Below are 9,877 nucleotides of genomic sequence, written 5' to 3' on the forward strand. Positions count from 1 at the left end.
TGATTAGTGATGAGGAAATTAATTAGACTGGTCAAATGCTAATGTGGTCCTAATTACACTTTATTTGGGTGAGCTTATTCGTAAATTCATAAATGTTTTGTGAACTATGAAAAGTTATGATGATAATAATGTAGGGTTAGAACCTTGTCCAAAGCCCCTTGTTCTTGTATTATTATTTTTAGAACTGAGCTTTCAATTTGATGATTTCTACGCAAATATCATTGGTCACATCTCTGTCTCTGTGCCGTTCATTAGAAGTTGAAGGATTTGCTGTCATGAGCCTATATTCTTTCTTTTCTCTATATTCCTCCCATGATTTTATGTATATTTTCCATCATTTCCTTATTCATTTCTACTGGTATAATTTAGCCATAACATGTGGATTTCACATGCAAATTTCCAATGAAAACCAAGAAAAAATTCCATAACCATGGGGTTTTTTTTTTTGCTTAAACAAAATGTTGAGTAGTTAATTATAGGTCCAAAATGTTGACTTTTAGTGTTGCAAATGAGGGTGCAGGATCATAAAAATGAAGCAGGCATGGTGGCTGGTGGGTTTAATAAACAAATGATAATCACCAGCTCGCCATCCATGGATGGCATTGTTGACTTTCATATGTACTTTTAAATTTATTTTGCATTGATCATGAAATCATGAACCCCCCATTGGAACTTGTCATTACTACTGATATATCAACTAATCTCCTTGTTTGCTATTGCCATTTTCCAATTATATGTAAGAAACAGGCTTTCCTATTTTAACTCCAGTACCTAGATTAAAAAGAAAATAGGCAAACAATGGCGCCCCGAATCTTTGAAGTTTACAATCTAGCTACCTTTAATATTCTAGGTAGGGTCTTGCATGATGTAACTATAAAGTAGGTTATTATTGTACCTAAGTGGAAGTGGAAGAGGAAGACATGGGAAAAGACATTCCAATATTTGTATGGGAGACCGCTTGATAATATTCATAAAATTGGAGGGCCTTCCAGTGAAAAAAGAAAATGTTTCAAAAAGTAATGATGGAGACCCTGGTGTTGGGTGTATATAAAACCCAACCAACCTTGGGATCAATTGTACATCTTAGTCGATAATCTTTAAATTATTTAACTTTCATACTCGATTTCATTTCTACCTTTAGAGTCTCTTGATACACCCAATTTCCTTAATAGTAGTAGGCAGCCATGGCGATGGCCATAGATAACGCCTTCGAGGTCGACTTCTGTAGCTACAGCACCAGCACAACCACCATTACTACTGCAGATGAGGACCCAGCTTGTACCTGGAATCACTGGGGATCCCCGGTTGTTGACTGGGGCTCGTTATCGAGCGAGCGTGATGAGTTTCAAGACCTTATCGAGTCCATGATGGATGATGGAACAGGGTTCGAGCTAACTCGATTAGGACATGATCATGAGACGAGTAACTCTGTCTCTGTCTCTGTCTCCACCGATACGATGGTTGCGGATGAGGAAACCAATGGTGAGGATTTCAAGGGGTTGAGGATGGTTCACCTATTGATGGCCGCCGCAGAGGCACTCATGGGGGCTAACAAGAGCCTAGCTCGGGTGATATTGGTTCGGCTCAAGGAGTTGGTGTCCCCCAGTGATGGAACCAACATGGAAAGGTTGGCAGCCTATTTCACCGAGGCCTTACAGAGTTTACTCGAAGGCTCCGGAGGTGGCCATTCAAAGCATTTGATAACCAACGGACCTCAGCATCACCGTGACAAGCATCGTGAAGCGGACATGCTTGCAGCTTTTCAGCTGTTGCAAGACATGTCGCCTTACGTTAAATTTGGTCACTTCACGGCCAATCAAGCCATCCTGGAAGCAGTGACACATGACAGGAGGATCCACATAGTGGACTACGACATCATGGAGGGGATCCAATGGGCGTCTTTGATGCAAGCATTGGTGTCTAGGAAAGAAGGACCACCAACCCCACATCTTAGGATCACGGCTTTATCAAGAGGCAGCAACGGTTGGCGATCAATTGGTACCATTCAAGAGACCGGACGACGGTTAACCACTTTCGCATCCTCCATTGGGCAGCCCTTTTCATTCCATCAGTGTAGGCTGGACTCTGATGAAACGTTCAGACCGTCAGCATTGAAGTTAGTTCGAGGTGAGGCCTTGATTATCAATTGTATGTTGAACTTGCCTCACTTTAGCCATCGACCTCCCAGTTCTGTCGCTTCGTTTTTGTCCGGCGCCAAGACCCTGAACCCAAGATTGGTGACCCTGGTGGAAGAAGAAGCCGGGCCCATTGGAGATGGAGGATTCATGGGACGGTTCATAGACTCATTGCACCATTACTCGGCCGTGTTCGACTCTCTGGAAGCCGGGTTCCCTATGCAGTGCAGGGCTCGAGCCTTAGTGGAAAGAGTAATTCTGGGGCCTCAAATAGCCGGATCCTTGACCCAGATTTACCGGAACCGAAACGAAGAGGAGAGTGGCCGTTGGTCAGAATGGTTAGACACCATGGGATTCAACCCTGTTAGCATCAGCTTTGCCAATCATTGTCAAGCAAAACTTCTTCTAGGCTTATTCAATGATGGTTATAGAGTGGAGGAGTTAGCCAATAACAGGGTCGTCTTAGATTGGAAATCCAGGCGTTTGCTTTCAGCTTCCATCTGGACTTCTCCTCCAGACTCTGATTTGTAAAAAAAAAAGTTACATAAAACAAATTATAAGCAGCCGTTTTCTTTCTCTTTCATCTGCACATTCTTTTTCATCCTCCGGACATGTTACTTTTTGAACCTTTTTCAGCAAAATCTTAGACCAAACTGTTGGAATTAAGATGTAATAATCCCATAAAGTAGTTGATTTGGTTTAGAGCTAATGCGGTTGTTGTAAGAACATGATGAGCTTGTTTCGTTTGAGGTTTTCCAATACCATTTTCTGTATGCATTCTTCTATTTTCCTTGGCTGTTGCTTTCACTTCCATTTTTACTCCAAAGTGACGTCCAAACCCAAGATAAAACATTTGTAACAAAAGGGTCAAAATCTGGTTTAGATCTTAACGGTGCAAAACAAGGGCTTAATCATTATACACTCTCAGTCACCATCACCATTTTTCTAAAATTAATACCATACTTAATTCATAATTTGTTCCCGTTTTTTCTCTTTAGTATCTAAATTATTTTATTCCAATTTAGTACCTAAAGTGTTCCTATGTTATGGCCTTCATATTTTCATTAAAAATACTACTTAAATTATTTTTACTTAAAAATATATTTATTAAAATTAAAATAAATTAATAAAAATGTTTTTAATCCATTTTTTCTCATGTTCTCTCCTCCTCCATCTTCTTTCTCACTTCATCTTTCTTTCCAATACAAACAATCATGGTTAATGTTCCTCTCCATTACCACATATGTACATTCATAACTATCAACACTATACACCAAAGCAAGAATAGATTTTTTGGGTATCATTTGGTCAATCTAAACGGTCAAAGAGAAGTTTATAAAGAAGAGAAGAATAATGAAATTTGAAGAGAATTCAACAGTGAAAAATGTTTAAATTTAGTGTTAAAGTTTCGAGATTTATTTGTAGATCTATAAAAATCTAGTGATTTTTTTGAAAGAATAAATGTTGGAAATGAAAAGAAGAGGTCGAAAACAAGAGAATAATGAAATTTGAACTTAAACGACTACCCATGAGTGGCGGTTGATAATGGTCATAGACATTGAAATCTAGAGATTTTCTAGATTTAAAGATTATTGGTTTGAAACATTAAAAGAAAGATGATTTGAATTTTAAATACAATTAAACCAAATTTTAATTAAAAGAGATTATAAACAATTTTGAGTTTGTTTTGTTGAGATTACAATGGACAAAATACATCTTCTTTTCTCTCAAATGAATAGCATGAAGAACATGATGAAGAACACCCACAAGTTTTGTTAGATTTTCTTTAGGTTAAAAACATTTATTTATTTTATGAAATTAATGACTTTTTAATTTTTATACTTTATTATTAAATATATTTTCTAATTTTTATATATTTTATTTCTATTTTTAAAATTTTAAAATTGATATATAAATATGATAAAATATATTTTTAATTAAAAATGTCACGTGACATGTTTTTATTGGACACCTTTTCTTTTAACAACATTAAAAATTGAATCAAAATATATAACGAAATAATACTTTTAAGTACTAAATTAAAATAAAAAAATTAAATACCAAGATGAGAGAATAAGTATATTTCGAGAGTCAAATCGTAAATTAAAATTATTATATATAACCTTAAAGTAATCAATAGGTGCTAGAATACATTAACACGTTGGTGTGGGGTTATTTAGATTAATTTTTTATGTTCAGAAATTTATAAATTAAAAAACGGGGTTTTGCCCTTCTAATTATTAACAAATTAAAGGTTTAGATTGATGTGAGGTTGTAATTAATGAAACTTTTATATATATGATGAAGCAATCAGGACAAGTTGATGCTTTTGAAAATGGCGAGAAAGTCAAGACCTTCGGCGCCAACATGATGTAATTGAATGCAACAGTTTCATTTGCTATAAATTACACGCATGGATTTCAAATAGTTAATTTTGATTTGTTTATTTTCATATGAAATAAATATAATTATTTTTATTGCACCGCCAAATTGAATCCAAATGTAAAATTATTATCCAAAGAGTCTTAGCTTGATCGATATATGTATTATTGTCAATGCAGGAGGACGTGGGTTTGAGTGCGTTGATACACATTATCCTTTTATTTATGGGTTGAGGAGGGGCTATAGGTAATTTTAGACATTGTGTCAAAAAGAATAAATATCATCAGAATCTATAATAAATTGTTCAAAAAAATACTAATATTATAAACCGATGATATTTATATAAACTTTGTTGGGCAATGCAATTGTAAGGTGATTGAGTTAATCTCTTTATTCTAGCTTGGTAGGCATGTGAAATTGTAGTTTTATTGCTCCTACAAGTTGGGTTGCGTAAAGGTCTTTCTTGATTTTTTTTTTTTTTGTCAAAGTTTAAATATCATTCCATTACAATAAAGTAATAACACAGTCCCATACAAAAAGGCCAAGGAGGCCGCCAGCCTAAAGAAGACGAAGAGAGTCGAGAGTCAAAACAAGGTAAAAGACACGAAATTTAACGATTTATGGTAGAAAAAGATCATCACTACTTGTAACAGGCCTAAATTGGAGGTAAAGAAAAGACCTGGTGTCAGGGGTGAAAAAAAAAAATTTTAGAGGACCAAAATTAAATTGTAATTTTTACGATGTTAAAAATGTAATTTCACTATTTTAATAGTCTATATCTTTATAATTTGTAAAGAATTAAATCAAATTTCTATATTTTTAAGAGGACAAAGTGTAATTTTATCTTTATTAATTTAAAATTTTAAAATTTTTAAATGGCCTAAATAAAAAAATTTTATTTTAGAGGGTCGATCCTATAAGCCACCCTAATTTCGCCCCTGCGCTGTCGCAAACTCTAGCACACAATACAAGAAAGCGGCACACTTAAGATTTTAAGATTTGTTTAGTATTGCTTCTAAAAAGTACTTTTGGAACAAAAAAAAAATATTGTTGAGAAAAGAGCATTTTTAAACAAGTTACTTTTTTGATAAAAAAAACTGCTTCTCTCATTTGAAAATTTTACTTAAAAGCACTTTTTTAAGAGAAGTAATATTTTTCCTTAAAAACACTATTGAAAAAGATTGATAAACTAAGCCTTAGCCGTATGACAATGAATATATGTTGAAGACTGGTTTCCTAAGTCCTTAGTAGTTGTGGCCCATGGAATTAGGTTGTTCTGAGATCTCCTTCATGATTAGGATATTGGGCGCTTCATGGAGCCTGGGCCTTTCAAGCCTCATATTTGTTTGGGCTCTAGGATCAGGCTTCTCTTTTTGGTGGAAGGGAGGAAACTTGCAAAGGGAACAACAAAGGTTAATATTTTTTCAAGGAAATCTTTAGGACAAACAGTTGCTTCCATGGAACTAATGAATAACATAAGAATTTCAAGTGTTTCTATTATAATTCATGCATATTTAAATTATATCACATCTTTCATTTTCTTATTAAAATTGTCTTTTTAATTTTTTTAAATAAAAACAGAGAATTTTTTTTTCCTCTCGTACACACACAATCTATTTTTCTTTCAACTTTCACATGTTCGTACCCAATGACCCATAACCTTTTGGGAAGCCAAGACAGAATTTCCATTTTCAAGTCCATATATGGAGTTCTTATTGGTTTTAGCAGACAGGACAAGGGAGTACTGATCTCATTTTCAGTATTAGAGGGGGCTTTGAGTATCCCTTCTCTGCTACTCCATTAAGCTGAGGGAAGGAATTTGGGATTCTTGCCGCTGAGAATATTTGGTTCATCAATCTTCCATGCAGTTTACAAAGTTCTTCGTTGCATTGCATGATGGATTGGAGATCAGCCCAGCAAAGGGTTAGAAACTTGATACACGTAACTTCTTTTTCCTACCTTTTTATTTTTATTTTTATTTAAAACCAGACATAACTGACAAAAAAAAAGTTAATTTCGTATTATACGAACCCTCTTTAAGTAATTAATCTTCTTTTTTTATTTTTTTTTCTGCGGAAGAAAACTGAAGCCTCTCGTTTTCCCCATCATCCTTAACTCCACGTAATACCCTTACTCAAATCTCAACCCTCCAAAACTTGAACCAGCGCATTCTCAACGATCAACGGCGACGCGAGTAGCAAGTGATTTAATTTACTAGGACGTGAATTAGGGAAGCTTATTCTCAAAATCGAAACGTAAAAAGAAAACAGGTGATGGCACGTGCCGCGCTGCCTGCCACAGTAAAGCGAAACGAAGACCGAATCTAGATCCGACGACCATATCTTCCCGTCAAGACCGGCACTTCTCCAATTCAATCCAACGGCTATTAACTAACTATTCATATCAGCCAACCGATCTTCATCCAACGGCTCTAATTGAACCAACCCTTTCCCTTATTACAACCATAAATATATATCGAAATGCCCGGTCCAAATCTCCAGATTCACTCTTTTTTCTTTCTTCCAAAACCAAAAAAGAAAGAAACCGATTTTTTTTTTTTTTGAGAAAGAAAACCTCTCTTTTTCTTCGATAGTGCTAACGTGCACGGTTTTTAGAAGCAAAAGGCGTTGGTTTAACGTGCGCTGCCTGAGATGTCGCCGGCGGCTTCCAGAGCAACGGTTGTGATAAGAATCTCACGGTATAGGGAAGGTCAGTGGTAGTGAAAGTTAGTTAAATCAGACGGTTGCCGTAATTTTTTGGGGGGGGTTGGGACCCAACCGCAAACGAAGGACAAGAAAGGAAAAAAAAAACCGAAGGAAAGTAATGGAGGGACAAAAGAGCCAGGCGAAGTTAACACGAACACAGTCGTCGTTGCTCCGTTCGTCGCCGACTGTCCGGTCGTCAATCCACAGCATGTCGTCCATCACCGAGGGTGACTTTAACAAGGACCAAGAAGACAAAGACGACCACCAGCACCGAGAGTCGTTACTGAACGACGAGAAACGAAAGAAACCGCCAACAAAGAAGTCATGTTCGATGACACCTAGGATCATTCCGGTCCGGTTCAACCCGGTTTTCGCCATGGCTTCCATCTCTTTCTTCTCTTTCATCTTTTTCTTTTGCTTTTATCTTAGAAGGGAGGAGATTCCCACATCGGAATGCCTCTTGTTAGCGTTAATTTTCGTCGCTATAACCCTTTTCTTCGCGTCGAAAAACAAAGGTTTGATCAACCAAGGCATTGTTTGTTTCAAAGAAAGACTCCAGTTTTCGAAACCCAATTCGAAGCCAGTCCAATGGTTCATTGGAGAAACCCATTGTAACAAAAGCAACGACAACAACAACAAAGAAAACGGAAGACTTCAGCTGGTTGTAAGGGAAGGGGTGGAGTTTTATAGCAATGGGGACTTTTATGAAGGTGAATTCCACAAGGGGAAATGTAACGGAAGTGGGGTTTATAATTACTTCGTGAATGGGAGATATGAAGGGGATTGGGTGGAAGGGAGATATGATGGGTATGGAGTGGAGAGCTGGAGCAGAGGGAGTAGATACAGAGGGCAATATAGACAAGGAGTGAGGCATGGATTTGGGATTTATAGGTTTTATACAGGCGATTCTTATTCTGGTGAATGGTGTAATGGCCAGAGCCATGGTGTTGGGGTTCAAACTTGTGCTGATGGGAGCTGCTATGTTGGGGAATTCAAGTCTGGGGTTAAACATGGACTTGGTTACTATCATTTCAGGTATGAAAATAAATTTACTATTTCACCATGTTAATATTCCTGCTTGATTTTAAATGTAGATGCATTGAATGTTTGCTGAGATTATGGAATTGTTGCGTTACTTATCTGTTGTTTTGCATTTTTTATGTCAGTACTGATCATGGAAAAATAAAGCTTTGGATGAAGGGTGATTTTAGTGTGGGGATAATTCAACTTCTAATTTAATATTTTCCAGTTTGTCTTTTTTTTTTTTTTTAGTTCTTGCTTTCAGAATTCTTATGCGTTGAGTATATTCATTTTACTTTTTCAGTACCTTTTGCCAAATTCAATTGTATTTTTATCAAGCAAGAAAGAAGAAGTGATTTTCATTTAAGTCTTCATCCAAAAATATGGTTGATGCTGACTTAATGATCAGTTGTGGATCCTATGTCTTTGTATTCAATGAATTAAAGCCGAGAGTGAATTTATTCCCTTTTATGAATGCTTAATATTTTGCATAGATTATTATTATTTTTGTAATAGATCATTTTTCCCTCTATATTCAATAATGAATTTTTTCTTTATCATGGGAGTTTTAGTTTGATTTTTCTGGGTTTAGGTAAAGCATTTCTATTCCATTAAGGAGATCATGATTTTCATAAATGTGATGGTGGTGTTGTAGGAATGGAGATAAATACTGTGGAGAATATTTTGGGGACAAAATGCATGGATTCGGTGTTTATCACTTTGCTAACGGTCACTGTTATGAGGGATCGTGGCATGAAGGTCAAAAGCAAGGGTATGGCATGTATACTTTCCGAAGTGGTGATACGAAGTGTGGGGAATGGGATTCCGGCACCCTGAAAACCTCTCTACCCCCGCTTACTGATGCCATCCTTCGAGCAGTTCAGGTATTTTAATTGGATATTTATACCATGTTTATCTTCTTTAGCCATGAAAACAAACTCTTACGATATTTTCTGGGTATGTGCAGGCTGCTAGAAAAGCAGCAGGAAATGCTATTAAGCTTCGCCGGGTGGATGAACAAGTGAACAAGGCAGTTCTGGCTGCAAATAGAGCAGCAACTGCTGCTAGGGTAGCCGCAGTCCGAGCTGTTCAGAACCAGATGGATGGCAAATTTTGTTATACAGATGTCTAAGATGTTTAGCTTCGGCTGGAAATGTAAATTGTTCTTTCCTTTTTTTTTACTAATTTTTATGTGTACTTGAAGAGGTGGAAGTCACCCTGATGAGCAAAAGCTCATTGGAGGTTGAGAGAGATTTATGTTTGAAGTTTCATTGATAAAAAAATGTAACAATGTACATAACTCGTGTATATCAATGGAAGATCAGTTTTCATATATTTTTCCTTTTACATGTCTCGTGTCTATCCCTTTTTTTGTGGGGCTAAATTGAAGTGGCTTCATTATTCTGGTTTTCTTTTCCCCCTGCAATTATAAGCATGGGTCTAATCCCAGCCTCTCTCTCCTATAATTCGTTATGATCCATAACATCAACCCATCTGCAATTTGAATGTCTTTATTCCAAAATTCGAACACCATCCCTGTAGTCGATGATGTCTACGTCATCGGAAATTCATGGTTCTAGCAGAAAACCGGGAATTTAGAAATGGTTATGGTTCAAGTTTTTCCTTAGAAACTGA

At 36.4% G+C, this 9,877-nt stretch overlaps 2 protein-coding genes across 2 annotated transcripts; both read left to right on the forward strand.

Moving 5' to 3' along the window:
• Nucleotides 1–1,097: 1,097 nt before the first annotated feature.
• On the forward strand, nt 1,098–2,928 carry LOC105770438 (protein NODULATION SIGNALING PATHWAY 2). Its single transcript, XM_012591642.2, has one exon. The coding sequence runs from the start codon at nt 1,185–1,187 to the stop codon at nt 2,664–2,666; it is 1,482 nt and encodes a 493-aa protein (XP_012447096.1). The 5' UTR covers nt 1,098–1,184; the 3' UTR covers nt 2,667–2,928.
• A 4,090-nt stretch (nt 2,929–7,018) lies between these two features.
• LOC105770440 (uncharacterized) lies at nt 7,019–9,589 on the forward strand. The gene is made up of 3 exons (XM_012591643.2): nt 7,019–8,257; nt 8,898–9,126; nt 9,210–9,589. The coding sequence occupies exons 1-3, from the start codon at nt 7,341–7,343 to the stop codon at nt 9,372–9,374; spliced, it is 1,311 nt and encodes a 436-aa protein (XP_012447097.1). The 5' UTR covers nt 7,019–7,340; the 3' UTR covers nt 9,375–9,589.
• Nucleotides 9,590–9,877: the final 288 nt, after the last annotated feature.

Source organism: Gossypium raimondii, chromosome 5 (genome assembly GCF_025698545.1).
Source record: "Gossypium raimondii isolate GPD5lz chromosome 5, ASM2569854v1, whole genome shotgun sequence".
NCBI lineage: Eukaryota > Viridiplantae > Streptophyta > Magnoliopsida > Malvales > Malvaceae > Gossypium > Gossypium raimondii.

Bases quoted from the DNA above. Each gene is read 5' to 3' on its own strand.
- LOC105770438 (XM_012591642.2), top strand. From the start codon at position 1,185: ATGGCGATGGCCATAGATAACGCCTTCGAGGTCGACTTCTGTAGCTAC.
- LOC105770440 (XM_012591643.2), top strand. From the start codon at position 7,341: ATGGAGGGACAAAAGAGCCAGGCGAAGTTAACACGAACACAGTCGTCG. The intron at 8,258-8,897 runs GTATGAAAATAA...GTGGTGTTGTAG, and splicing joins CTTGGTTACTATCATTTCAG to GAATGGAGATAAATACTGTG. The intron at 9,127-9,209 runs GTATTTTAATTG...GGGTATGTGCAG, and splicing joins CCATCCTTCGAGCAGTTCAG to GCTGCTAGAAAAGCAGCAGG.